The sequence below is a fragment of the Penicillium odoratum genome, assembly GCF_028828045.1.
Source record: "Penicillium odoratum strain IBT 22623 chromosome Unknown utg000004l_segment0_segment0, whole genome shotgun sequence".
In the NCBI taxonomy this organism is placed as follows: domain Eukaryota; kingdom Fungi; phylum Ascomycota; class Eurotiomycetes; order Eurotiales; family Aspergillaceae; genus Penicillium; species Penicillium odoratum.
In genome coordinates this window covers 1088618-1116591 of record NW_026643146.1, presented here as the reverse complement: position 1 = coordinate 1116591, position 27974 = coordinate 1088618, and the positions used below count along the sequence as shown (strand labels likewise).

The window sequence follows — 27974 nt, the reverse complement described above, 5'->3', positions numbered from 1 at the left end:
CTATATGTATATCTATAAATAAATCCATGCAAAGTATTGATACTGAAAGCTCTATATGAATTCTTCTTTCTCAATCTGCTCGCAGAGCGCCTTCAGTGTCCAGCCAGCCCATTCAAAGTCACTGTCATCAAGGTATATCTGCCCACTAAGGCGGACCCACCAACAGCCCTTGAATGGGAAGACAGGAATGAACGTATTCCAACTCTTGATCATAGCCCGTTGCATCCACTCTAAGATGGTCTCAGTGCCCTCCTTGCCTTTAACAAGGCATCCTTTCCCATCTGTAGGTTTCTGCAGTGGAAGAAGAATGTTAACCATACAACAGTCAGTGAAGCTGTGACTGGCATTGTCAAGAATTTTGGTCCCCAATATGTCTGCTACCCTCTGACCACCTCTGCGAGCAAGATTAATACAATAATCTTGTATTTTTCTTTCCCCGCCACATACTTCCTCGCGCCACTGGATGGCTTCTCCGACTGTCAAAAACGCAGTGTTGTCGGCTGTACCCACGAACTCGAAATTGGAAACGAACTGCGATTGTCTTGCCAGTTGATTTTGTAGCTCATTACTATGACCATTTTCAATGCAACGTGGAAGAAACCCGTGACTTGTTGGCAGTGTACTCCGGATAAGGCCTTGATTTCGCTCGGGGACATAGAAAACAGCACATGCCCGTGGAGTAAACAGCCACTTATGGCAATTGGTGACCAGAAAGTCCGGATCCCATGATGATATGTTAAGATCTATTTGACCAATTCCATGTGCAGCATCGACCAAACTCAGTATGCCCTCCGAGCGACAAGCCGCTGCCAGTGCCTCGAATGGGAGCCGAAGACCAGGATTTGAAGAGATAGTGTCGAAAATAGCAACTCGTGGACGATATCCCTCTGCTTTGGAGTTTGAAATAGCGTCTTTGAATACTGAAACCATTTCAGACGGTTCAAGTGGGTAGGTGAACTCGACTTCCCGTGTGCGAACCTTGTCCTGGTTGGATTCACAGATATAGTTGGCCATTTTCCTACATGCACCGTATATCACATCTAATTGAAGGATCTCATCCTTTCCATCGTCGTTCCACAAGAGGTTTTGCAGCACTGTGTTGACACCCGTCGTGGCATTTGGAACAAAGACGATGGTGGATTCTGGAACGGAAAGGAATTTGCTTATAACAGCCCGAGATTTGTCCAGTAACTTTGGGAATCGGTATTTGATGAAGGGAAATGGATTGGTCTCGCACTCCTCTCTTATATCATTTGCTATGTCGCGGATAGCACGAGGTGATGTTCCGAACGAGCCTAGGGACTGTTAGTAAGCACATAAGGATAATCACGAGAATCAAAAATACCATGGTTCATATTTCGATATCCAAGTGCAAAGGAAATGTATTCTCTCATATCATGGCCAAAGGCGGTTGGCCTCCACGAATGAACCGACATGATGGCTTGATTTGGGTGCGAAACAAGGCGGATGTTGGGGAGATAGTGTCAAATGACAACAACGTGCTATTTAATTTCCAGCTTTATCTTTCGAAGTGGCTATACCCACCTTCCCTCTTTGCTCACCCCATATCTCGCTCTTGAACATCGCGATACGACCACAAGATACAACTCTGGTGAAATTTAGGGGGCTTGGGCCCTGCAGTGGGCCTCGGAGACTCGGACATCTTGCGAGACCATGTCGATCAGCGGGATTTTGAAGAGTTGAGTGGTTGAACCAGAGAATTGCCGAGCAAAGCAATTTGTGATCACGGAATAAAAGTGATAACTCCGGCATGAGATAAGACTTACTTCGGTTGTCGCTACCCCACGCTTTCCACGTATCAAGGGCTGCGAGTCCGTGCGCCCATACAATGAAAGGCACATAAGACTGAGGAACTCCACGTTACACTGCGAGATCGGATGCAAGAATCTTGCCATTATTTTCCAGAATGAACTGATACCTGAAATATGCAGTCTCACGAAATCGGCCACGAAGATTATATAGAGGATGTGGCCAGCAGGCTTAAATCACAGCCCGATATACAGCCGGGCTTGAACAAGGAGGATATAGCACAAAAGAACGTTGGAACCCTGCAACGAAGACTCAAATCACGCCATGTTCAGTTTCTTGCTTTATCTGGTGCTATTGGGACGGGTCTCTTTGTCGGTGCCGGTCAAGTTATCTCGTTAGCTGGTCCATTATCTGCAGTGCTCGCCTACTTCATAACCGGCTTCAACCTATACGCGGTGATCAACAGCATGGGCGAAATGGCAACTTGGCTTCCTCTCCCAGGCGCTGTACCTGTTTATGCTTCTCGATTTGTTGACGAGGCTTTAGGCTTTACGCTTGGCTGGAACTATTGGTACCAATTTGCCATTGGTGTTCCGATCGAAATTAGCGCCGCAGCTTTGGTGATAGACTACTGGCCAAATGGTGTGTCTTCTGCGGTCTGGATTACGGTCTTATTTGTCGCGATATTTGCGGTCAATTGCCTGCCCGTTCGTGTCTATGGCGAGTTGGAGTTCTTTCTTGGATCCATCAAGCTCACCACCATCATCGGCCTCATGCTACTCATGTTCATCCCCACACTGGGCGGCACGCCAACGCACGATCGTATTGGTTTTCGGTATTGGCAGAATCCAGGTCCCATGAATGAATATATCGAGACGGGATCACTCGGTAAATTTCTCGCGTTCTGGAAGGTCTTTATCCAGGCGACCTTTAGTTACGGAGGTAGCGAGATGGTAGTTGTTGCGGCCGGAGAGACGGAGAACCCACGAAGAAATATACCCAAGGCTGTTCGCCGTGTGTTTTGGAGAATTGCTATCTTCTACGTCGGCAGTATTTTCTTGGTTTGTCTATGCGTCTCATCTCGGGATCATCGACTACTCAATGCCATCGATTCCGGAGCATCAGGGGCTGGAGCCAGTCCATTTGTTATTGCAATTGAGAATGGAGGCATCAAAGTACTGCCTTCTATCATCAATGCAGTTATTTTGACATCGGCCTTGTCTGCGGGCAATTCTTTCTTCTACGCCTCCACTCGAATCCTCTACTCTACAGCGCTAGATGGGAAGGCACCGCGCATACTTCGTTACGAGAAATTTGGGGTTCCATACGCCTGCGTGGGTGTCACAGCTGCATTGAGTCTCCTTGTCTATCTGAACGTCTCAGCGAGCTCCGCGGATGTATTCTTCTGGATCAGCAATCTGAGCTCTGTTAGCACGCTCATTGTGTGGACATCCATCTCGATCACTTACATACGTTTCAACCAAGGATTAAAGCGTCATGGCATCCCAAGATCATCAATTCCATTTAAAGCACCGTTTCAACCATACATGGCATACTTTTCTGCAATCTTCTCATCCACGGTGGCATTCTTCAACGGATTCGATGCATTTTTTCCTGGTCACTTTAGCGCCAAGAGCTTCATCCCTCCGTACATTGACATTCCTATCTTTACCGGTCTTTTCCTTGGGTATAAGATTATCTACAAGACGAAACTGGTGAAAGTAGAAGAAATGGATCTATGGTCAGGCAAAGAGGAGGCTGATGAATTGGAATCAACGTGGGAAGAACCGAAGCCACGGAACTTTCTTGGTATGTCAACTAGTCTTGCGCTTTTGCGCCGTATCACTAAACTCGACAGAACGCATTTGGTTTTGGATTGCCTAGAACATTTAGTTGGAATATTGTCTTCTGTGAAGATCAAATATGGTCAGGGTCCGCGACTGGGGTGTTTTGGGAGGGGGGGGAGGGGGAGCAATATCTTCCTCGCTACCTAGGATTGTGTTTTCGAACCGGACAGAGATACCTCGTTAAGACAGATTAATTGTCAAAGTATAACAGCTATGAACATTTCAACTTGACATTTTAAACATTGATTCCGATATGAACTTGGCAAGTAAATACATGAGAATACAGACATCTGGAAGTAGACGGCCTTCGCGAGATCTTCAAATGTGTCCACAAGTTGATCCGAGTAGCCAGTATGATGTGTGACTGATGAAGTCCATTACCTCTTAAAAAACCTCTTCTCAATGGTCCTCAAGAAAGCATATGAAACGGCAGCAAATGCAAATCCCAATTCAAACCCGACATCACCTCCAACTGATGGAATCCCCGCTCTTCTAGAAACTGGGCCAATATACCATGATTGATTCATTCCAGCTACCATTCCTACAACCCCACAACAGAATGCCAGGAGTGCTGCGATCCCGGGCGGGAGGTTTTCACGGGTATCATAGTCTTCAGGACGATACCCCGAAACACCACGTCGGAAAACGAAATGCTCAGTCAACGCAATACCCTCATAAATCGCCAGCCAGTACCCAATGAAGTTCATAAAATTCTCCAAAACAGCTTCGAAATGGCTATATCCCGGAATTGCAATCGCGACATATATTGCCGTGGCCACAATGGTCCATACGAAGCGAGGGGCATGGCGTGTCCAACGGCCCATGACCATGAGCGTCAAGGAGACGGAGTAGATGTTCGGACAATTATTCGCAACGATAGACAAAGCGAGGATGATGACGCAGAACTTTCCAAATCCCCCCAGACGAGGGAAAAGAAGGGCGCCTAGAAGGCCACCGACTCCTGATTCGTTGTATCCTTGTTGGTATGCATTGTCACCTCCATCAATTGCCATGGCTGTCGCGAGGGCAGCACCCAGTAGCTCTGTGAAAAGGAGGGTTGGAAAGATGCCTAGCCAGGTTGCGAGGAATACCTTGCGACGTGGGCGGTCGCTCGGTTGATAGACAGTGTAGTCGGCTGCAAAACTGGTATAGCCAGTGCCGAAACCGAAGACTGTGGACCCGTAAGAGAGCACCGCGCCGAGTTCTGCACGTCCGGTCCCCATGGGAATGTTGACAAAATCGCCCGAGTGGGCCAACACGCCGATGACAACTAGAAAGACGATGAATGTTGGGATCCAGCTCCAGTATTCATAAGCATGCACTACTTGATATCCGAAGAATACCACGAGTAAGGTGCAGAATGCAATTATCAGAATTCCGGCATAGCCAGGGACGTTCGGGTTGACTGCGTTGATCAATTGAGCACCAACAATAATGTTGGCAGCGGCCCATCCGATACATGCCAGTACGTTGAATAGAGCAACTAAGATGAGATCAGGGTATCAGCTGGTTATCCCATTTTCAAATACCGTTTCAATCATACTCAGCTTGACGCCCCACCAGCCAAACCAAAAGCGCGAAAGCACCATTTGTCGCAATCCAAACGTCGCGCCGAACGTGGAGAAGAAGCAAACCGTCAACACGGCAATGAAGTTGAAGAAAATGATGACCAGAGCCCCATCCGCAAATCCCATTGCAAACAACGGTCTACCAAGAACCCCAATGGTAAATGAGGGGACTACCATGTTCGCAGCGAGCCACTGGGAGATTTTTGCACCAAAAAATTAGAGACATCTTGAACGATGATCAGGATGGAAATACCATTGAGCCAATATTCCAGTACGAATTGTCGGTCCTCTCCTCCTCGGGGACTCGCTCAATTCCTCGTTGTTCCACTTTAATCTTTCCGCCGAGTCTTTGCAACTTTGCGTACATCGAGTTGCCATATTCGAAGCTTGTTGCAGGTACGGCACCGGTCTCATCAAAGAGAGGCGGGTCTAACGCGCCAGCCCTCTTTTCCACGTCATGGTTGAGTATTGCAGTCATATTGTTCCAAAAGTAGAAGCTCACATCGTTTTGAGAATTGGGAATTGGCTTCCTTTTGAATTATTGTTTCTTCATCTGGCCGAGCAAGGACCCACGGGGGATTCCGATCGACACTCAGACGGAGCGTAGTTGAGTCCGTGTTTAGTCTCAGAGTATGTGGTAATGACAGGAGCGATATTTCTCACCAATCACGCCGCGTTAATATTCGGAAATACCCAGAGAATGTTTTCGAGCCTTCTTCCTCCAATAAAAAATCGTTTATAACATACACAATCGAAAATGTGCACGAATACTGGACCCTTCCCATGTTCTCGGGAGTCATATCGCTCGTATAAGCTTTCTCCCCTTACCCAATTCGTCTGGTCCAGCCGGATTGGTCTCCACAGTTGTAGTTCCGCCGAGACAATAGAGGCACAAATGCGGGGTCAGACTCTATTTGGTAGGTCGAGGCACGCTTGGTACGGAGACCGCCGAGACCCATCTACGAGCCGATCATGAGGCTATCGTAGGAATGCAGGTCCCGAAGATATGGTTTGTGGGGTAAAGAGAATCCCTCATAGCTAGAGAATTGAAAGTCCGGGGAATTAAGCAATGAATGGTGGGTATCAAGTCTAGTGTTTGCATGCATAGTGGGTAGCTTTGCCTACCTGACCCATTTTATCTCTAAATATTCACGACGATATACACATACACTACAGCTCTTAAAAGCATGCCCTTTTTCCTTTTTCCTGTTTTGCTTGTGTTCCCTGCCTACTGGGACGGTCTGACACTATAGTAGTCGAGATCTTTAAGAACCTGATTTCTCAAGTTTTTGAGGAAAAGCTTTGCAACTAGGCAAGATCGGCTTACGTTTGAATTTTGCTCGAAGAAGCAGTGCTCACCCAGGGGTGAGCGCTTGAAAGCTCGACTGGGGCAACCTATCTATATACATGCAGGGAGGGGGCTGTTGAGGACGGTCAAGGCACAAGCGAAATTAAATCGTAAAAATATGTAAATTTAGTTCATTCCACTTGCACGTAGGTAGTCACTTATGTCTAACTTTTGTACCTATGTATGAATATGTTCAGGTAACCGTTCAAATACAGCGTTCAGTCATCAACGCATGAAGATCAATGAGGGGAATCGTCGGTCTGATCGAAGTGCTCACGTGCCCACGGGCTGCGAAGGCGAATGGCTTCGCCCTTATAAAAAAAGATGAATGGAATGGGAACAAGCAAAATGGAGATGAATCCCAACAGACTAGAGGCCCATTCGTAATCCAGCTTCTCATACATCTGTGTAGCGAACAATGGAAACCCTGCACCGACAATGTTACGAACCAGAATCACACCCGCAAGAGCGGAAGCAGAGTACGTCTGGTAGCTGTCGACGACATAGTTCAGGATGCTGAGAATAACAATATAGATACCAGCACCGAAGAAACTGGACGCAATGATGGGCACAATCCAATGGACGGATTTGTAGCTGGTCCACCCGAACCAGAACAAACTGATCGGGATAAGAATGGCGCCGCCACGGGCCATCCACATCCGTGCTTCGGGAACACCCTTGCTGTCGTTCTCTGCTACGCGGCGAAGGTAATATCGCTCCTGAAGGGGGTACAGGCAGAATGCAATAACGGGACCGATGGCCAAACCAAGAAAGGCCAGACCCTGCTCACCACCATTGAAAGGATGACCGTACGGAGCGCCAAAGACCAAGGGGAAGGCCTCGTTGAAAAGATAGACCAAGCCGTACAAAAAGCCATTGTAGATAGCAGAGAAGGTCGTGATAGGTTCGGAGAACAGGAAGCGGAACGGGCGCGTAAGAGTGATGGCGAATAGCTGATTCAAGCCTTTGCGGTCGCTGGCGTGAACATCATCGATAGACTCAGCAGATCTCAAATTCTCTTTCTTCATCTGCTTGCGCATACGACGAACCTTCTTCTGCAAGATGGTGGTGTGCCGAGTCTCGGGGATGGTGAAAACCAGGAGCACCCAAACTCCACCCGAGATAGCCATCAGAACCCAGAAGATCCATCGCCATCCCAGATTGAGGCCAATGTAACCGGACATGACCAGCGCTGTCGGGGGTCCAAAGGTACTACTGAGACCGTAGACCGCCATCGGACCACCGCTCTGGTTTCGTTCCCACAAATCACTGATGCTACCTCCTGTGTTTGTCAAGGGGGCTCCGCCTGCGCAGCCCGCAATGAACCGGCAGACCAAGATAGTCCCAATGTTGGGAGCTAGGGCCAAAGGGAGCTGGAAGATAAAGAGGAGGAACCATGACACCACGTACACTGGCTGGCGACCGAAATATTCGGATAACGGAGCGAGAAGAACGGGACCGATGGCGAAACCTAACACGTATAGCGACAAGGCCAATGTCGTAATTTCCGATGACACTCCAAATTCGGCTTGGATGGCTTTCGCGCCTGACGAAATACTACCTGCACACCAGCACCTATAAAACAGTCTCGTTAGGGTCCGACAAAACAAGGGATAGAGGTAGGAGCAACGTACGTGAACACATTCAGGCAACTAACAAAAATGGTGATATACCACTTGCGAAACTTAGACCAATTGCGAGGGTTTTCATGGTCATCCAAAGCATAGGTAACACGAATGGGCAGCGCGTCGTTAGGACTGGCCCTGGCTTTGGCAAACGCTTGTTCCTCGGTAAGGACGAAGGATTTGGACTCCTGAAATGCGTCACTGACCTTCTCCAAATCGCGTGTCTCACCGAGGTGAGGTTCTACCCCTGGTGAAGCCATGAATGCCAACTCACACAGTAATAGATTGGTGGAGGAGGGTGAAAGGGAGAAACACGGACAAAAGGATGGCAACAGCTTATAAAATTGGGTGGCAAAAAAATGAGCCACTGACGAACTGATTGCTCCCCCAGAACCCGCTTCCCCAAAGGAACTTCCCCGAGGCTTTTCTTTTCACCGGGGAAACTGGGTCGGCGGGGTCGGGTTGCCGAAAAGAAGCAATAAGTTGCCAATGCTTGGTCGCAAAGCTTGGATACGCGCCCCACTTTGAAAATCCCATCCGCTCTCGGTGAAGAACACACTCATATATTTGTGGAGATTCGCTTTTTTTATGTGTCATACGAGGAAGCCACGGCAGAGAATAATGGAGCCTGCGATCTCGGTGACTATGGGCTCCGATTACCCAGGAAGTGAAGCTCTAAGGCTTGGCCAAGCCACACCCGCACACTCAATTAACGGCGATAGCTTCATCTTATGAAGAAGGGTTTCCTAAGTAAGGTGTGCATCTTTTCTACGGGAGGGAAAAACTTGGATTTCGGTAGAATCTCTGAGTTGAAATCCTATATTGTAGTATAGTCATGATACGCCCGCAGACAAATCTTCTACGGTTAATTAAGAGAATATCGTGATGTCTTTGCGATCCACAATCTACATGGAATGATATGGAGCCCCTGAGAGTATTAACATTAGCTAGTTTCCTCGGCTCTGTAAGCTTCACCTTTCAGGTCAAGTGCCTCGATGCTCCAGTGGTTGCAGAAGATCACTAACTTATCACCAGCTTTGCATGACTGATCTCGAGGACTTGGATTTTTTCACCACAAAATGGATTTTTTTTGGTCACAAAAAGGGCCTACTAAAGGCGTGAAAGATAAGTTCATCAACGGATATAGAATATTCAACAATGAAACCGGGTGATTTAGGCCCACTACGGGGGCGAGTAGCGGCCAATTTATCAAAACACCTTATCACATGACTTTTGTTCACCGCTTTTATCAATTTGGTAACGTATTGTACGAGAAAACCCCTAAATCCTACCATCTAATATCCACCCATTTAATATCCACCTATCTCCACCCTTTTCCCCCCTTTCACCCAACATGCCGCGCCCGCAAATTGACCTTGCTGCCCACCGAGACGAGATACAGACCCTTTTTGAGAGCGGTGCTACTCATGAAGCTATTCAGCATGCCCTGGCCGCCCGTGAGGTGCACGTGACCCTTATTACGCTCAGAAGACGACTTGATTCCTGGGGTTTTCGGAGATACAGCACCGGACCCGATATGCGTGAGAATGTTAAAACCCTACTACCCCTTATGCGCCCTCGAGATGTCCAAAAAGTGCTACCTACGCTTACCGAGCGCACTTTTCGGAGAATTCGGGCGGAAATGGGTGTCAAATTACGCACAGACGACCCTGTTGAGCGTGACCAGCAAAGAGAGGAGTTACAGGCGGTTTTGACCTATTATGACCGTACTGGAGAAATTGAGGGGTACGGACGACGCGCAATGCAGGTCCACCTCCGTCGTTATGAGCAATATTATCCAGCGTAAGTGGGAGATATTTGGGAGATATTTGGGAGATATGTGGGAGATATTTGGGAGAGAAACGTGCTGATTTCTTCTTTAGTGATCTAATCTACGACGTTTACCGAGAAATCCGCCCTGACGCAGTTTTACGCCGCACAAACGACCTCCAGCGTGGCCGTGGTAGCTATAGCTGCCCTGGGGCTAATTTCGTCTGGCATGTTGATGGGCATATGAAGCTTGAACCTTATGGATTCGAGATTTATGCTGCTATTGATGGATACTCTCGCAAAATCATGTGGATTTATACCGGTATAAGCGCACGCACAGCTGTGAGTGTTGGACGTCAATATCTTGACTGTATTCAGCATGCTGGGTGTATTCCGCGTTTTATCCGCTGTGATTTAGGTGTTGAAGGGCATATGATGGCTGATTTTCATCTTGCACTCCGGAGGGTGGAAGATCCTACGATTACACGTCTTCGTGATTGTTTTCTACTAAGTAAAAGCACAGAAAACCAGCGTATTGAATCGTTTTGGTCGAAACTACAGAAAACGTGTTTATTTATCTATCGTCATTACTTCATGATTTTACGAGAATCACACCTCTTTTCAGCAGCAAATATTACAGACCAGGTCGCCCTTCTCGCCATCTATATGCCACTTATCCGACGACATGTTTCAGAGTACATCAAAGATCATAATTCGTTTCCCATCCGCCCTCAAAAAAATAGGCTTGGGTGTGTTACCGGTATTCCACTCGTCAACTACGACTTCCCTCCACCTGGGAAGCAATACAAGTGCGAAGTGAGCGAGGAAACCTATCAAATCCTGTACGAAAATGTCGCACCATGGGATCCTATAGAATATCTTCCACCTGCTACTCTGGCGTGGTGCTCTACACAGCTGAATGATATCATTCCAGGGGGATTTGACCCCGAAAATCCACCTCTCTACCGACCGGGTGATAACCCCTTACAGCCATATCGATCTGTGTACGAGCAGCTGCGGATTCGAGCATTAGACCATGAAGATTCTGGTATGCAGCCGAAATTCAGCGTTTGTGACAAGCCCTTAGATGGATATAATTGGCGAAATTCAGGTGCAGCAGAGGGTGTAACAGCGGAAAGTGGTTGATAATCTAATGTCTTAGGTTGCGCAACGAATTTTGGTCTCGGGTAACGAATTTTGCGTTTGCAAAACATGATGATGAATATGTGGTTGATTTCGTATACTAAATAGCACTTTTTCCCATCAGTATCTTCCACATAATCCACTTTTATTCATCAATTTATTGCTTAATTCCTCCAAATATGTCCGATTCCAACGCAATTATCGCAAGATTTCTAGAGTGGCAAAGTTCTCAAGCTTCACCTACCCCTACCCTTACCTCTACCCCTGCCCCTACGCCTATTCGTACGCCTGCGCAGGTCAATACTCAGGCCCTTCAGCTGACAGGGTATGAAGCTGCTACAAGGTCTTACGGGGCTGGGTCCCAGGCGAGAAACCAGCAAATTGGTCGAGCTCCGGCGCCAGCGCCTACCCCACCACAAATCAAGTTGGTAACATATGTCTATCTTTGGGAGCGTGGTGGACCAATTACGCAAATCAGAGAGGGTTTGCGTTCCTGATTCTCTGCTTTTTCTATACACATTCGATATATTTGCTAACTTTTTGGCTCTTTTAGTCGTTTTGAACCCCGACTTTCCTCCCGAATTCATCGTCCAAAATACACGTCAATTTGTCGAATTCGACATATTGACCCCCACCAATGTCGCGCTGCTGGAGAGGAAGGGGTATAACCCGACTTTGGATGAATTCGACGGGTATTTACTTGCGAGGGACGTCAAAACGGCCAATAACCGAGATCCTACAGCATTTATGGTTGAATGTCGCCCAAATACGCCCCTCCAGGAGTTTTGTGACCATAATTTGGGCCTTGTTAAAGGATTTAAGGACCGTTGGACCCTTCATGTGATAATATCACAGCATTCAGATACTACTCTTACCGCCCCGGTAGCCCCCGCAGCCCTTACAGCCCCAGTAGCCCCCATAGCCCCAGCAGCCCCCGTAGCCCCAGTGGTTACTGAGCTCTACGAAGACCGTCTCTGGTCATCTCCGCCTGCCTACAGCGATACCGAGAACCTCGAGATCCCCGATCTTGCCCCTGAGGCCCCTACAGCAGCGCCAGCAGGGCGTCCAACACGGTCAAGAAGAAGAAGGAGAGATACCCCTGAGCTTGTAAGCCAGCGTACTAGTAGACGCAGGCGCTTTTGATAGGGATAGATGGGTTCTGAAGGGTTTTGTACGCTATTTTCTCATGCATGCATTTTCGTTTAGGATTTGATAGGTTTCCTCGCTCAATTCGCACCTGTATTGCTTCCCAGGTGGAGGGAAGCTGTAGTTGACGATTGGAATACCGGTAACACACCAAAGCCTATTTTTTTGAGGGCGGATGGGAAACGAATTATGATATTTGATGTACTCTGAAACATGTCGTCGGAAAAGTGGCATACAGTTGGGACTTAGTAAAATTTGACTAATATTGGACTTATTTACCTTGAATATGTAAATTACTGTTTTCTCGAAATCCAGTATTTTTATGTTTTCTGCCATTTTTGCTGTTTCTGCCTGGTTTTTAGGGGTATTGATAAATTGGCCGCTACTCGCCTCCGTAGCCCACTCAGAGCTAAATCAAAACAACAACACTTTAAACACTAATCTGTGTGGGAACCATCCACGAAACAATTGGTTGATTGAATTTGTATATTATATTGTAAAGTATGATAGTATGGTAGTATACAAATAAAGGTGAGAGGTGTAAGATATACATGAGTTGGTGCAGAGTTTTCCGGAAATATTCAGGAATGACTGTACGCAGTCCTAGCACTCATGCTAGGCTCAATAAGGCCGGTTAACAATATTACCTGGCGGCTAATTCTGCTTGGGGCCAAGGCTCCGCTGTGAGACTGACGACGGATCATACTTCTTTCAAATGTTGTAAAGACATTCAAATAATATTGGTTTGAAGTTACTGACTTCTCTCTCCAATCTGGAGTAGAAAAGCGCTTCTCTTTGCTGGTAGCGGAATGTCGACAAAGAATAGCTAATATGTATATGTGATCCGGCACCACATGTGACGTGGCAGCTGCACGCGCTGGAACTTCTGCAACTGCAGGTTGTTTTTCGACCTCCTCTTTCACGTACTAATGATTCACATGGAATTGATTCGTTTCTAAATTTAGACTCTCAAACAGTGCTGCACCATCAATGTCAATTAATCAAGGCTATGACGGGGCATATTGTTGCGCATGAGCAGATAACAATATTGTGCATCCCGTCGTTGAGTCTAGTTGCATTAATTAAACCAAAGGTACTTGGCGCCATGAGAAGTGTGCTAATCTTGCGAGTTGAGGCCAAAGCCGATAGACTTATAGAGACCCATATAACTTAGATTCCTAGATCGACATTGAGACTCGCGTTATGATAATCGACACTTTCCTAGTATGAACGACCGTTATTTCGAGCCACAAAACAGCACCTCTAAATCTACTTAGTCCGCGAGAGACCCTACCAGCATATTCGTACTGAAGTGACGTGTCGTTGATGCGTTGCAGAACAACTCATACTTGCATTCCCCCGCTTCTCGCTTCCTCCCACGTACGTATTTCAAGGCCCCTGTGCCACCGTTCCTGCGACCAACTATTCTTCTGCTTTGTAATCGTCTGTTATTTAATTCTCAATATGGCAAATAAGAAAAAGGCTAAGGCTAAGCAGCGCCAGACTCATAAGCAATCGAAAATTTGGTCTCCCTCCAACTGTCCCCAAAGATCGATTATCATCGACCAATTTCATCGTGAGTACTCTGCATTTATTGGTTGCAACTTTATTCTAATTTCTTTATTGGCCTTACGAATCCCCGGTTATCACCGTCGTCATCGGGAATAAAACTTACGGCATTCCGGCGCACTTCCTTGGGAAATGGCCTAAATTTCAGCACGAATTGTCTTTGTACTCACCTATAGCGCTCTCTGATGTCCACGAAGATGTCGGTCATACATTGGTGCATTTTCTTTACTCAGGAGGCTACGAGACAATCAACTCGCCACTCAACGAAGGCACGTCTGACCTCGCAAGAGAATACCAGAGAAGCGTTTTGGTCTATCAAGCATCCAGAACATACAGCCTCCTGATCTTGAAGAACTTGCCAAGCTAAAAATCGAGAAATTAGGCGAAGAAATGCCGATGCTCGATATACTTTGCACAACAAGAGACGTGTTTCCAAGTCTTCCAGAAGGGGAATTCTGGCTTCCGAATTACATTGAAAGAAATTTCCAGCGATTGCTGAAGCCTGGGCAATTAGGTATTGGTCTGAAAGATCTTTACAGTACTCTCGGTCAAAACCATCTTTTTGATAATACCGTGACGAAAAGCATGCTCAACTTCCTTTCAAATAAAATAGTATCTCTGGAGAATACTATGAAAGATGGTAAGTCCCATTGGCAACGATTTGACAAACATAACTATGAAGCGGAATGACATCACTAAATTCATCTTTTCAGGGGAGATAGAAGACCACAGGAATCAGAGCAAAATACAGTCTGACGCCGCCCCCGAAGAGTCTGTTCCCGTTGAAGAATGGCCTGATGTCGCTACTGAAGAGCCTTTCGCTGCCGAAGAGCCTTCCGTTGAAGAATGGCCTGACGCTCCCGAAGAGCCTGCTGCCGCTGCCGAGCAGCTTCCCGCTGAAGAAGAGCCTTCCGCTGAAGAATGGCCTGAAGCCGCCGCCGAACAGCCTCCCGCTGAAGTGCCTCTCGCTGAAGAACCTCTCGCTGAAGAACCTCTCGCTGCCGAAGAATTTCCTGCTGCCGAAGAATCTCCTGCTGAAGAATGGCCTCCCGCTGAAGAAGAGCCTTTCGCTGAAGAAGAGCCTGAAGCCGCCGCCGACGAGCCTCCTGCTGAAGAGCCTCTCGCTAAAGAACCTCTCACTGAAGAACCTCCCGCTGCCGAAGAATCTCCTGCTGAAGAATGGCCTGACGTTGTTGTTGAAGAGCCTGCTAACGCTGAAGGATTGCCGAAAGCCTCTTCCCTGAGCAATGGCCCACTTACTGATGCTATCGTGCGACCCAATGAGATAGCACCGCCAATTACACATCCCACGGAAACAAATTCAAAGAAGAATCACTTGGTTAGATGTTCGGTCGCTGATTTAGCACTTTATGGGGATTGGACAATCCTCACACGCAAAGCAAGGGCTAAAAGAATGAGTAAACTCATTACCAAAGGCCTCCCGGTCCCAGGCAAAGATGGAGCCATCTCGATATTTGCGAATTGAATTTGTTTTTGCATTGTACCGTCTCGTGCCAAGCCTGTTCTCGAATTCCAAAGAGGCCAAGGAGCCGATTCGTCTAAAGGAAATAAGCTTAATTTTATTAAGAAGGTGCTAGAATATTTAGAGCTACAACCTGGGGCCATCTAAAAGTGCCAAGGTTCATTTCTGGGGTTTCTGGGTTTCTGCAATCTACTCCCAGGAAAGAGATATTTAGTACTCCTCTGGGAGGTATGCGTGGTAACAGATGAAGGCACATGAGTCTCTACCAAGCAATGGCCGACGATAACAGGGTATTGAAAGTTGGTTATTTGAGGCAATCCGTCATGCCTGGATATATCTATGACATCAGGTTCTGTATCGCGCTGTCATCCAATTATATCAACAGTACAGTCGCTTTCTGTTTCATTCATCGTTTAATGACGAAGCCTTTTCTCGGAAAACAATGCGGCACCGGAGGAAGAGGCAGGCGGCACAGCCTATTGCGACCACCAATATACTTAGTAAGGCTACAGCCGGGTATACACATTGTCAAATAAGGGCAGTGAGCGTGAAGATAGTTGCATAATCATAGCTATTTGTGGTGGCTTTTGCAAAAGGAAGTGTGGGAGCATATGCTTCGTTTACATGACGTTCTATATCCCACTTTTCTTTTTTGAATCCTTTCTCTTCTCTCCATACCACTCTATTTGAGCTTTCGCGGTTATTTCGTTCAGGGGTAGCATATCAGCTCCAACAAGAAGAGGCCCAAGCTAGAGTAGCTTAGAGAGCGCTCTCGCTTGGATGCGATCCCCGTATTCTTCTCTGACCCTATTTGTGGCCTGCTCTCCTAAGAGTGACACGTGATACCAGCGTGAGCCCGAATAAATGTTCCATAGTCTTGGAATTCACCATCCGAAAATCTCCAAATGTTACCTGAGCCCAACACACGGGTGGCCTGATTTCTGTAAGCTCAATCTGTATTATGCGAAGAGGCATCGCAACGTCCCTCATCAAAATCGCGGTTACTCTCAAAGATATGGTAATCGCGACTCCATGTTTCAACGAAACCCTTATAAGACAGGTCCAGGTTGTTGGCGTATTTCCGTACATAATGGATCGGTTTCCCTCCTTCCCCGTAAAACCAGTATAGTCTGTTATCAGACAACTTCATGACACACCATTTCCCCACATCTTTGTCATCGACTCGAACAAATTCGTTATTCGTAACGTGGTGCATTCCTGGACCTGGGTAGTACTTCATGTTGCTGAGATGAATTTGCTGAAATTTGCGGTGTTGGTCGCTTTGTTGGTCGTAAGAAGATGAACCTCGGAAAGTGTTTAAGATGAAAAGATGAGAATCTCGGGAGGAATTAAGAATATTCTTTAAATTTATATGCAAGATGCGATAGGCCCCACCTTTCAGCTGCCTGTAGAAGGGCCCACTTTTCAGCTCTATGAATATGCCGCAATGACAGAAGTGGTAATGGCTAGTGCACTGCTGCTACGTAATCAGTGGGACTCGGTTGTTGGATAAATACATTGATTCAGCCATGATAGGCGGGCTGAAACGTAGGGGCTGTTTATGGGCTCCAAAACGACGCCATATCGGAGTCGCTTTCAATCATGAATCAATATATGAACCATCTTTTTAATGTTCATGTGAAGTAGGTCTAGAATATGATGTTGTAAACCTAATAGCCGCAGAAATTTATGACGTTTCGTAACACCTCTCTGAGAGTGAAATATAGGATGTGAATAAGTACTCCGTAGCGTGATGAGAATTGGGTAGCGTGTCGGAATTGAACGGCTTGAAGGTTGATTGAAATGCCGATCTTAGTTCGCTCCGGGTGCCGAGCCCACTTATTAGTGTCTTGGCAGTGGAGCCAGAATTTAGCCTCCAAGATCGAACCAGCATCTCAAGCCTCTTTGCGTCACGCTGGTCCTCGAACATGGATCATGCTACTGTCGACTGCTGGATCCTGCTCTCATCCAGGAGAAGAAAGGGCTACGTGGTCGCAGCCGTGAAACAAAGAAAAGAAGAAGGTAAGAGAGAGAAAGACATCCATGGGGGATATGCCCGCGTGGATGGTGGCACTCAGCCAAAACGGGACGAGGGCGCTGGCCATGGTCATGTGATCTTGAAGTACTCCTACAGACTCGTGGCTTTTGTTTATAATTATAGTTATTCGGGTTTAATGAGACAACTAGACACACCTGGTCACCGAATAAAAGCCTTTTGTTTGAACTCTGCATTGACTGCGGATCTGTTGGGAAACAGCCAATCTGGGCTTTTTGAGATAATAATTGAAACTAATTAATAATGTCACTTTTGCACCAGTAAGAATCTCAACTTTGTGATATCTGCAAATTAACATCCACTCTCCTAAAAAAAGCATAAAGTCGTCGGATTGATAAACCTAGAATCTCAAGCCCTCTCGTTGATAACAAGAGCTTCTCCATACTCACTAACATCATATCCATTTTCCTCCAAGTATGTCTTGAAGCGAGCATCCTCTGTCTCTAGTTCGCGAGACATGTCAGGGATCATGAACCAGGAAATCAGACCACCCACAATGGTAAAGGCAGAGCCGATGAGAAAGACCGCCTGTTGACCCTTCTCGGTGCTAGCAAAAGAATTCTGGATAGGGGTGAAAACCTGAGTTCCAATAGACGCTCCAGCCTTTCCGAAGGCGGCAGCAAATCCCAGGAAGTGGCCACGTAGAGGTGTTGGGAAGGACTCAGAGGCGCACAAGAAGGTAGCAACGCCAGGGCCCATCTCCCCCAGTGCATTGAAGATTCCGTACATCACGACGAACAAGGGAAATACCGATTGGATGGGATGAAGAGCACCACCCAGAATGAATCCCCAGATACCCCAGAGGAAGAATCCTAGTGTCATGGTCTGCTTTCGGCCGATGCGGTCCATCAATAATCCACCGACAATGCACCCAGGTATATAGAAGCAATTGATCACGGTCTAATTATGTCAGTCTTTATTCAATGTCACTTTGGGCCTTGATAGAACGTACACCATATCCGATGTTCTGAGTGGTCGTGTTGTCGGTCATCAGTTGTTCGATGATTGTCGAAGAGAAGAGACCGAATGGGTAGGTGACAAAATCATAGCAGAACCAGGCCAGGGCTAAACAGGATAAGTCAGTTGAAAAGTTCGCAAAATGGAAAACGACCAGAACGTACAAGTGCCAACCATGGGCTTCCAATAGCGCTTGAGAACAAGGACATACGGATAGCGAGACTTGATGGCATGCTTCTTATACTGGGTAGACTTGGCCATTCGAACCCGGAAGAAGCAGATCACAATTGGCAACTATCTCAGTTAATATACGATCGAGAAGGGTTGACAGTGCTCGCAACTTACCACGAGGCCAAGCCCAAAGCAGACTCGCCAGACTCCTGCGGAGTTCTCCTGGTGATAGCACGCTAGGACGATCAGAGCAACCACGCCCGCCACAACGAAACCCTGAAGTATATTTAGCTGTGGTTTCAACCACTGAAGTTCTAGAAAAACGGACCATATCAACTGCAAAGTCAGTCGAAGTCGCTACCAAGATTCCCCTTCGTTTGCGCAGTTTTTCGTTCTCATCAGCGGCCTCGGTAGCACTGGTTCCACAGACAGGATATTCTCCTCCTGCACCAAATCCGGCTATACCACGTGCCACAATCATCATCCAAAACATCCTGCAGGAATCGAGGTTAGCTAATTCTATTCTCGAAAGTTGGACACGAGAGTGTTACCCTAGCTGCGTGGTGCCATGAGCGGCAGTCGCCAGTACCACACCGAGAACCAGGATCAGAGTGGCCAGAATAATACCGGTGCGTCGACCCATGCGGTCAATTAGGACTCCAAAGAAGAGCATACCGAAGATTTCTCCGATCAAGTATGAGTTGGACAAACGCGCCTTGATGGTGGAGGACATGCCGGCTTTGTAACTGTAATCGACCGCCTTAGCTCTTGAACAACCAAACATGTGGCATCTTGAAATACTCACAGCTGAGAGAAAAGAGGCTCCATGTAACCGACTACGGGCAGGTTAGCATTTGAAAGTCAGCGGAGCTGGGTCTTCGTTGCCATACTGATCTGAGCATTGTAGCCATCGCTGAAAAGAGCCAATCCGGAGATCACGACACTCAGAATGCCAGAGGTCTTTTTCTTGGACTCGTTCACTTCAAGATCCCAAGTATCATCGTGGATCTCCTCCTTGGGATTCTTCTTCATCACCGAATCAGCTGGAGAGTTCATGACGTGAGTGTGACAAAGATAATTGTCGATTCAAGTACAAGGTTCGTCACTGGTCAAGCTGAGGGGTATAAGGAAAGAAAAATTTAGGAGGGTGAAGAGGGTAAAGGGGACAGGAAAATAGGCAAGAAGTCTTAAGTCTTCAGGCAAAGTAGACAGTCAAATGCATTCAACTGTATACCACATGTTTACTATCCATGACTGATGTAATCTTGACACGTTCCCGATTGGAGATCCAATGATAAGCTTGCATGAAGACACGCGTAGATCCGATATTGATATTCGGTACGAAGTGCGGTAACAAGTTGGACCCTGGACGCGGTCCGAGCTTTGTGCCACTGAACCAGTTGGACCCACCGCAATCCACTCCATCCAATCCTTGTTATCATCCAAAACATGTGTCTTATCTACTCACTGTTAATTGGTCAAACTTAACCTTATCAATTCGCAAACCAAACTCGATTAATTACTTTCTTAAGGCGTTGGATACTGCGAAAAGTGGGACTCAATCTCTCGGTGCGAAGCGCGACGCTAAACCATGGCTCTGTTCGGCAGGTACTTGCGTAACGGAAGACCCGTAATGTATATAATCGGCAACCCACTGGATGGGTTAGAATTGTTCGGTTTGTTCCCTTACCATTTGAAAGCTGTGAGACTTCATATTGATCATGGAGAATTCTTATTATACTTTGACACCCTCCCAGCTCCAGAGCTTCCAGGAGAATGGATACCTGCTGGTTCGTGGCTTCTTTTCCGAATCAGAGGCCAAGACACTTCAACAATGGGCCCAAGAAGTCCATGATTTGCCCCGAACTCCAGATGTCCCATGGATGCCTTACGAGGAGGTAAATGGCAAGGGTGACCGTGTGTTGTGTCGCACAGAGAATTTTGCAAACACCCATGCAGGCTTCGACAGCTTCCTGCGCGGCGAACGGGCGATCACCATGTTGCAGCAGCTAGCAGGCGAAGAAATGCTTCTTTTCAAGGAGAAGATCAACTACAAGCTTGCTGGAAGTGGTAAGTCTACTACCGCTAAAAAGTTGGAAAGGTTGATCACCTAATAATGTTGTAGGCGGCTTTGATCCTCACATTGACGCCAACGCCTATACGCACGTCAAAAACATCAAACATCTGACCATTCTGGCGGCTGTTGATGAGATGACATCTGAAAATGGAGGTCTGGAAGTTGTCAGTGGCAGCCACCAAATGCAGATCCCTCTCGGGAGCGATCGCTGCATTGAACCTGCGTGGGTGGACAGCCACCCCTGGGCTTCCTGTGACTTGCAGCCTGGTACGTGAAAATGAAATATAACTCTAATCCTAAACGACTCTAATTTTGACAATAGGTGACATTCTGGTGTTCGGCTCCTACTTGGCCCACCGCAGTGGTGCCAACACCAGTACCAAGGACCGGCGGGCCATCTACGCAACTTACAACTGTGCCGCCGAGGGGAACCTTCACGATCAATACTATGCTGATAGACGGAATCTCTGGCCGGCAACACATATGCGGAAAGAGGGTATGTCGTATGAAGAGGGCCGCGCTCGCTATGCTTTTGGATCACCCATGTTGACGGTGGATTCAAACGCTGTCTCTGCAGCTTGAAGCCGGGCCTCTTACGGGAATGGAACGAAGGGGTATTTTTGTAATTATAAGGCTTAGAACTCCACAAAGACTTTTCAGTATGAATGTAGGGCTAAAAATACAATATTGGGTTCGAAAAGGAAGTGGAACATAAAGCGAATTGAGGCGATTCAACTAAATGCTTCTAAAACATAATTGATGTGGCAAGACTTGAGAACACCGGACATGTGCCGATCACCCAAAATAATGTGCAAATGTGGCTTAGAGTAATTCATAGTCAATTCTGCTTCCAAGAGAAGGACATATGGCGCATGTCGGTACCAATTCCGTGGGAAATTATTTAAAGGTCCTCCCCACCCACTTCCCCCTGCTTCCTCTCTTTTCCATTTTTCAACCTTGCTCAAAGTCCCACAAGTCACAATGAACTCAACTACCCCATCCACAAAAGCCGAATCTTTAATCACTGCACTCGAACAGTATGGTCAAGGCGACTACATCGGCGAATCGATCAGTCAGCTAGAACACTGTTTACAGGCAGCAGACCAGGCCCGTCAATCAGGTCAGTGTCCGGCACCACACTTCCTTCCAAGTCATTGACGAGTTCAAAGGGGCCAGAGATGAGTTAGTTATTGCGGCCTTATTGCATGACATCGGCCAGATCATTCCCCTGGAGTCTACCAAGGAGGTTCGCATGAACATCCGGGAAAGCAAAGAAAACGTCGGCCGTGTAGGCCACGAAGCTATCGGAGCCGCCTATCTCCAGTCTTTGGGATTCAGCGATACAGTGTGCCGGCTAGTCAATAGCCATGTTGCTGCGAAACGGTAGGTGGATGTGACCAATTTATTTTCCGCAGTACTCATCCGTGGATAGGTATCTCACGGCGGTAGATCGCGAGTACTATGATTCTTTGTCTTCTGCCTCGCAGAAGTCATTGGCCTTTCAAGGTGGGCCATTCAAAGGAGACGAGTTGCAAGCGTTTGAGAAGGATCCATTGCGGGATGAAATGGTCTCGCTACGTTTGTGGGATGATAAGGCCAAGTTGGTGGGAGTCGAGGCTACCACGCCGCGTGCACGAACCTATTTGGATATGATTGTCTGTCATCTATCTTACTAGAGAGGTGATAAGCTAGGGTGTGAGAAATATTTAACTCTCTGTGGATGTACATCATTTTTGACAGTATATTTGCCGCTCTTTTGACCGATTTTAGGGTTCTTGGGGCAATTTTGTCATGTTAATTTGAACTTGATTGAATTGATGAAATGGACAAGGCCTTGATGAGGTTGAATTGCTTTATCACTCAATCTAGAGGATATCTTTGCACATACTATTGGAAGCCTCGGTTAGCTGCCTATATCCAGACCTTGTGCACCCCAAGATGCAGACTCCCGTTCAGCAGGGAGCCGTTAATGGACCTGGAAGAAAATGATTTCGTCGGACACAACTCTCACATGCCACAGAATACTTTCATGAGGCAGTGGTCCGACTGCTAGTTGCCCAGCCAGGGGTGAACCCAGAATCTAAAGGCAGTGGAGAATACGATTACGAGCGGGCGCCACTATTATATGGTGCTTCGAAGGAACAGGAGAGGGTTATCGAGTTTCTGCTCGCGCAGCTAGATGTTAATCCGATGTCCCATGTAGGATTTGAAGATCCTTCTGGTGATGAAACTGTGATACAAAAGGGGTCATGAGGCTGTGGTGAAAGTTCTAAGAAAAAAGAAAAAGGAATGGCTCAATTATGGGATATTTCAGCTAGAGCGCTAGCATACTGTTCAAAAGCGACCTGTCCTTAAATATCGCATCAAGAAATAATGCCTTCGCCTTTTAACAAGGGCCTGTGTAGGGGTCGAATATATCGTTAGCAGCAACCTTGGAAAGACAATGTCTGTATAAGGGGCATCATAAGGGGGTTACTCTAAGATTGCTTTAGCTTTTTTTTTAATACAACATTTAGATACACTATGAATTTTTCACAAGAAAAAGCACGTATCGTTCCGAAATGAAAGCCCACACGTGTCGGAAATTAGTCAACCATGGTTCCCGAGCGCATAGTTATGGCGGAGTCCGACAAACATCCCACGCTTACTTTCTGCTTTAGACCAACATGAGATCGATCTCATCAGCAAAGCTTAGAACCCGGACCGGCTGCTTGCAATGTAAGCTTCCGCTAAAATCATTTCAAACCCTATGCCATATTAAATATAATACCATACAGGTCGCAAACGTCGGAAGAAATGCGACGAGGCACGGCCCCAGTGTGCGGGGTGTAGCCGTAATGAGCTTCAGTGCGTTTGGCCATCTGACGAAGGGGCTGAAGATGGACGGACACGACGAACGAGGCCTGAGCAGCGCACTATCTGCAGTGGTCACAGCGATGCATCGTCGAGTTCCAACTCCGCCATTCTAAGTCCCGGGCTTCGCCCACCAGTCCATATGCCATCCCCATTTCATCGGGAAGAACATTGCCATCTTTATCGATATTTTGGATCTAAGATTCTACCACGTTTGGTGCGACCAAACTCACTTGCCCGATATGCAGACCAAACATATATGTTGCGTCTCGCCCTGGAATTCCCGCCCTTAATGGGTGCATTAATCTCTATAGCTGGGATGCAACTAGCCTCTCTTTCTAGTCAGTCGATCCACTGCGCAGTTCAAAGCTATACACAGACATTAAATGGTTTACGCCGTGCTCTGAGTCAAACCACTGACATTGAGTCTAATGATGCCCTACTTGCGACTGTTATAACCTTGTCTGTGTTTGAGGTACGAAGACCAAGAGCCATATGGCTTTCTAACCCCTCTATCAAATAGGTAAAATCTGATTGCTAATCTGAACTTAGAGCTTTCGCTTGGACACCATGCTTAAAATCGCACCCCATGTCACAGCATCGGAGATTTTGCTCAGAAAACGTCGCGCGCGATGGATAAACTGCCCGCAAGCAAGTGCAGTGTTTGACAGAATTTGCGTTGAGTCCTTCGTTTACCACGCGTCACTGATGATGCTCTTCGATCCTTCTCTCGACTCGCTTTCAAAACCTCGTTTTCGTCTGGAATTATCAAGCTATTTTTCTGATCCAATACATCGCCCCCAACATGGGCACGAACAAGTCATGGATAGCCAGCCTATTCTTCATGTATCATATGAGTTCTTTTTGTTGATTGCCGACGCGACGAAACTTGCTCGGCTTTCGCGACCATTGATAGATGTGGAGATTCATACCTGGAAGCATTTGGAACGCCAATTTTTGCAATGGGCCCAAGTGACGGGAAACATCGAGGACGTATCTGCTGCGCTATACGTTGTTGTCCTTTGGATTTTGCTTTTGAAGTCCCATCCAGATCTAACACCAGGTGAAATTGATCACGAGATCGGGGTATGTGTCAAACAAGGCATGGATTTACTACCTCAGCTCGATCAAACCCAATATTTTACCAGCTTTCTGGCTTGGCCATTGGCCATTCTAGGGTCTGTCGCTGTTCTCCCAGACGAAAGGATATGTGTGCATACTTACCTTTCCTTTCTCATTGCAACATCTATGGGGGGACAAGCAGCGTGGGTTCTCAAGAGACTAGAGAAAATCTGGTCCGTTCCTTCCGAATTGGATATTCTTTTGTCTCGATGGAGGTGTGAGGGGTTTCAGGTACTCCTTGATGGTGACGAGCGAATTGCCGAACATGGCGTAAGTCCAACCCTTCACTACTCAGACATCTCTACTTTATCTGGAAGACACAGCGAGTGTCATTTTGTACTATAAAATCAGCTTCCAACAAGGTCATATAGACCATGCTATTATGATCTGCATACAAATAAACATGCTATGATCGCCTTCTCCTGTCAAGCCCCCCGAAGAATATTTATGCTGGCTAGTTGAGTCGCAAACATTCAAAACATTCTAGCAAGTATCCAACATGCTCACCAGAGCAAATTTCTCGTCATCCGTGATAGTCAAATTATAGACCGACTTGACTCTGACCCACATCTCCGCGTACGTGCAGTAGTAAGACGCTAAAGTGACGTTAGACCATATCCATACTCGGTTGCCGGACAATAAAGCAACTTACAAAGAGGGGGTTTCCATCTCTCTGGGCCACTATCGCCTTTGGCAGAGTTCACATTATCTGTAACAGCCAGTAACTGCGGATGAGTAAGATCATTCGCAAAAGCCTTTCTGTCACTGGTAGACCACTCAGATGCACCAGACTGCAAAGCCAGTTCATTAACCGAAGTCCTACGCAAGTCTCAGAATATGAAATACTGACCTTCCAGGCATTGGATAACGGAACAAGGTGATCGATATCAAGATCACTAGCCTCGGTCCATGTTGCTCCGTCATATGGTGAATACCATGTTCCACTAGTCGCAGCACAACTAGAACTCTGTACTACGTCCACTCCATCTCGCTTGAGGACAACCTCGCGGGTATCACATGTTCTATGGCATGTCAGAGGAAATTACTAAAACAATGAGCTAGAACATACCCGCTTTGAGTAATCCAGTGAGGGAATTTGGCCCGGGAATAGCCATCTTGGGAGCCCTGCGGCGCAACTGTCAAGCCAGATAGTTCATCCTGGGCCGTTGATGCAGTCGGAACATCTGGGGGACTAGGAGCAGGAAGCGCCACAATAAATACCGCGCTTATTACCAGTGTTCCCACGTAAGTAAGAATCCCACTACGAGCCATTCTGCTTCCGTGTGGGTGATCAGATCAACTCCCACTGACTGGACCTTTATGTAAGGAGGATATCCCTGCGTCACAGATAGGAATGCTAGAGAATTATTTCCACAACTCAATGACTGCGGTTGAGCGGCGCTATAAAGGGATACTCAAGAGCATTGTTTATTCACTGCAGATTCCTTTTCATGCCCACGGTTGATAATATTTGGGCTTGTATGCATGTAACATTGACTCCGCTAATGTCTTGGCTACGCACTTGGCGTTGCACGTTGAGCACATCTCGTCTCACGATTGGGTATTGCGAAGAAATCTTGATAAGCCATGTCGGATGCTAATAGATTACAAGAGTAAGGTGGGCGAGTGGGAAATGATAAGTGGCCCAGGGGCTGCGCCAAGCATGTCAGGGGAAGAAGATACGGTACATGAAGTAGACCATCTCGTCAAGTGCTGTTGGTAGCTATTCAATGTCTGCTTCACATGGCAATCTATTTCTACCTTGGGACTGCAAAATGAAAATCTCGAGATTCGCTTCTAATACAATGGCTCTATAGTGGAAAGGCGTGGTCTAATGCGCCATTATGTACATCATCCACCTCATGTGCGACGAATCTACAAGATTGCTCGAGCGAACTGGTACGGGGCAGACACTGGGACACCCAATTTCTTTGCCGCTGTAAAAACCCACTCGGGCTCTCGAAGAAACTGGCGAGCCATGAGGACAGCATCGGCCTTAGGCTCCTGCCCTGAAAGAATTTCCTCCGTAGCCTCCGCTTCGTCAGCGCCTTGAACGATCTGACGAGCCGGCTCGGCCTCTGTAATCAGACCGACTGCACCCACCAGCGTCTTCTGGCCCGCTTTGCGGATCTCTTTGCGAAGCTCGCCCGCAAGATCAATTTGGTAATTGGTGTGTGGCTGGAGCTTCTGATCTTTGTGGTTACCACCGGAGCTGACATCCAAAAGATCGACCCCAAATTCCGGTAACAACTTTGCCAGTTTGATCGATGAAGGCATGTCCCAGCTGCCAACCTCCGCTGCGACCGCTTGTTCTTCCAACCATTCAGTAGCACTGATGCGTAGGAACAAGGGCATACCATCAGGAATGGCAGCGCGAGTCGCGGTGCAAACCTCCTGCAAAAATCGGACCCGGTTTTCGAAGCTCCCGCCGTATTTATCGGTTCGGCGGTTAGTAACCGGACTCAAGAATTGGTTCAGCAGGTAACCGTGAGCACCATGAATCTCGATCAAATCGACACCAGCCTGAACAGCCAAATTCGCGCTGCGAGCGAATGCCTGTACGATCTCTTCAACCTCAGCCGTATTGAGCTCCCGGGGCGGCCAATACTTGACATCTCCCGGGGCCCAGATGTGCTCTTCGCCCCCGGAGGGACCGACAACATTAGTCGGCCAGCCACCGACACTTTCATCCGCTTTCATACTGCTTTTCTTGCCCTCAGATGACAACCAGGGGGCAACGACACTAGCTTTCCGACCGGCATGGGCCAACTGAATACCGACCTTGGCCCCTTGGCTATGAGCGAAATTCACAACACGCTGCAGTCCCTTGAATTGCTCAGAGTCGGTGCCCTCTTGCCACAAACCCAGATCATTTGGGGAAATTCTGCCATTCGGCTGCACTGCGGTTGCTTCGATGATTACAAGGCCGACGCCTTTCGTGGCTAGGTGGCCGAGATGCGCGATATGGTAATCGGTAGGGGCACCAACTGCCGGCGAAGATGGATCTGGGTCCGCCGAGTACATGCACATGGGCGCGACCATGATTCTGTTTTTGAATGTCACATCGCGGATATGCAATTGCCGAAACAAAGTTGGCGTGCTCGGGTCTTGCGGGTTCAGAGCTGCACCGCCATTGTTGGCCGGGGTGAAATATGGAAGACCCGGTGCCTTGATAACACGTGGAGATTTGAATGCGATGGAACCCATGGTTGATGAAAGTCAAAATGTCGAAGAAGAGTTGCGGGAGAATTAAACTATCAACTTCAATGTCTAGAAGTTGGAATTGGGGAATTGGGGTATTTGAGGGGCGTTCCATCAGCTGACAAATCTAAATTCACATCTTGGGATGATTTGTTCGGGGAAATCGGCTATCCGCAGGTGGGCCACGATGAGACCGATTACGTGCTTGGAGGCCACTTGGGTCGGCGAAAACAGTGATTGTCTGTAATTTGCCAATAAAGTTAGACAT

General features: G+C 47.4%; 13 protein-coding genes across 13 annotated transcripts; 6 read left to right on the top strand and 7 right to left on the bottom strand.

Moving 5' to 3' along the window:
* Window positions 1-51: 51 nt before the first annotated feature.
* N7520_004679 (Pyridoxal phosphate-dependent transferase major region subdomain 1) lies at window positions 52-1436 on the bottom strand (the record flags this gene model as incomplete). The annotated part of the gene is made up of 2 exons (XM_057138613.1): window positions 52-1295; window positions 1346-1436. 2 exons carry the CDS (start codon window positions 1434-1436, stop codon window positions 52-54), a joined length of 1335 nt encoding a protein of 444 aa, XP_056996820.1.
* A 510-nt stretch (window positions 1437-1946) lies between these two features.
* Window positions 1947-3654, top strand: N7520_004678 (uncharacterized protein; the record flags this gene model as incomplete). Its single annotated transcript, XM_057138612.1, has 2 exons — window positions 1947-3579; window positions 3629-3654. The coding sequence occupies 2 exons, from the start codon at window positions 1947-1949 to the stop codon at window positions 3652-3654; spliced, it is 1659 nt and encodes a 552-aa protein (XP_056996819.1).
* A 340-nt stretch (window positions 3655-3994) lies between these two features.
* Window positions 3995-5663, bottom strand: N7520_004677 (cytosine permease; the record flags this gene model as incomplete). Its single annotated transcript, XM_057138611.1, has 3 exons — window positions 3995-5100; window positions 5161-5377; window positions 5439-5663. 3 exons carry the CDS (start codon window positions 5661-5663, stop codon window positions 3995-3997), a joined length of 1548 nt encoding a protein of 515 aa, XP_056996818.1.
* A 1109-nt stretch (window positions 5664-6772) lies between these two features.
* N7520_004676 (MFS transporter) lies at window positions 6773-8418 on the bottom strand (the record flags this gene model as incomplete). Its single annotated transcript, XM_057138610.1, has 2 exons — window positions 6773-8108; window positions 8168-8418. The coding sequence occupies 2 exons, from the start codon at window positions 8416-8418 to the stop codon at window positions 6773-6775; spliced, it is 1587 nt and encodes a 528-aa protein (XP_056996817.1).
* Window positions 8419-9512: 1094 nt separating this feature from the next.
* N7520_004675 (uncharacterized protein) lies at window positions 9513-11074 on the top strand (the record flags this gene model as incomplete). Its single annotated transcript, XM_057138609.1, has 2 exons — window positions 9513-9961; window positions 10042-11074. 2 exons carry the CDS (start codon window positions 9513-9515, stop codon window positions 11072-11074), a joined length of 1482 nt encoding a protein of 493 aa, XP_056996816.1.
* Window positions 11075-11250: 176 nt separating this feature from the next.
* N7520_004674 (uncharacterized protein) lies at window positions 11251-12214 on the top strand (the record flags this gene model as incomplete). The annotated part of the gene is made up of 2 exons (XM_057138608.1): window positions 11251-11554; window positions 11625-12214. 2 exons carry the CDS (start codon window positions 11251-11253, stop codon window positions 12212-12214), a joined length of 894 nt encoding a protein of 297 aa, XP_056996815.1.
* Window positions 12215-14462: 2248 nt separating this feature from the next.
* N7520_004673 (uncharacterized protein) lies at window positions 14463-15272 on the top strand (the record flags this gene model as incomplete). The annotated part of the gene is made up of 1 exon (XM_057138607.1): window positions 14463-15272. One exon carries the CDS (start codon window positions 14463-14465, stop codon window positions 15270-15272), a length of 810 nt encoding a protein of 269 aa, XP_056996814.1.
* A 946-nt stretch (window positions 15273-16218) lies between these two features.
* N7520_004672 (uncharacterized protein) lies at window positions 16219-16509 on the bottom strand (the record flags this gene model as incomplete). The annotated part of the gene is made up of 1 exon (XM_057138606.1): window positions 16219-16509. One exon carries the CDS (start codon window positions 16507-16509, stop codon window positions 16219-16221), a length of 291 nt encoding a protein of 96 aa, XP_056996813.1.
* A 1164-nt stretch (window positions 16510-17673) lies between these two features.
* N7520_004671 (uncharacterized protein) lies at window positions 17674-19509 on the bottom strand (the record flags this gene model as incomplete). The annotated part of the gene is made up of 8 exons (XM_057138605.1): window positions 17674-18225; window positions 18278-18390; window positions 18447-18576; window positions 18628-18729; window positions 18782-18947; window positions 19005-19199; window positions 19259-19289; window positions 19344-19509. The coding sequence occupies 8 exons, from the start codon at window positions 19507-19509 to the stop codon at window positions 17674-17676; spliced, it is 1455 nt and encodes a 484-aa protein (XP_056996812.1).
* Window positions 19510-20174: 665 nt separating this feature from the next.
* N7520_004670 (phytanoyl-CoA dioxygenase family protein) lies at window positions 20175-21112 on the top strand (the record flags this gene model as incomplete). Its single annotated transcript, XM_057138604.1, has 3 exons — window positions 20175-20523; window positions 20579-20797; window positions 20853-21112. The coding sequence occupies 3 exons, from the start codon at window positions 20175-20177 to the stop codon at window positions 21110-21112; spliced, it is 828 nt and encodes a 275-aa protein (XP_056996811.1).
* A 399-nt stretch (window positions 21113-21511) lies between these two features.
* N7520_004669 (HD domain-containing protein) lies at window positions 21512-22206 on the top strand (the record flags this gene model as incomplete). The annotated part of the gene is made up of 3 exons (XM_057138603.1): window positions 21512-21650; window positions 21700-21913; window positions 21963-22206. 3 exons carry the CDS (start codon window positions 21512-21514, stop codon window positions 22204-22206), a joined length of 597 nt encoding a protein of 198 aa, XP_056996810.1.
* A 2782-nt stretch (window positions 22207-24988) lies between these two features.
* N7520_004668 (HNH endonuclease family protein) lies at window positions 24989-25777 on the bottom strand (the record flags this gene model as incomplete). Its single annotated transcript, XM_057138602.1, has 4 exons — window positions 24989-25101; window positions 25158-25296; window positions 25356-25527; window positions 25575-25777. 4 exons carry the CDS (start codon window positions 25775-25777, stop codon window positions 24989-24991), a joined length of 627 nt encoding a protein of 208 aa, XP_056996809.1.
* A 603-nt stretch (window positions 25778-26380) lies between these two features.
* Window positions 26381-27712, bottom strand: N7520_004667 (NADH:flavin oxidoreductase/NADH oxidase; the record flags this gene model as incomplete). The annotated part of the gene is made up of 1 exon (XM_057138601.1): window positions 26381-27712. The coding sequence occupies one exon, from the start codon at window positions 27710-27712 to the stop codon at window positions 26381-26383; it is 1332 nt and encodes a 443-aa protein (XP_056996808.1).
* Between the last annotated feature and the right edge of the window lie 262 nt (window positions 27713-27974).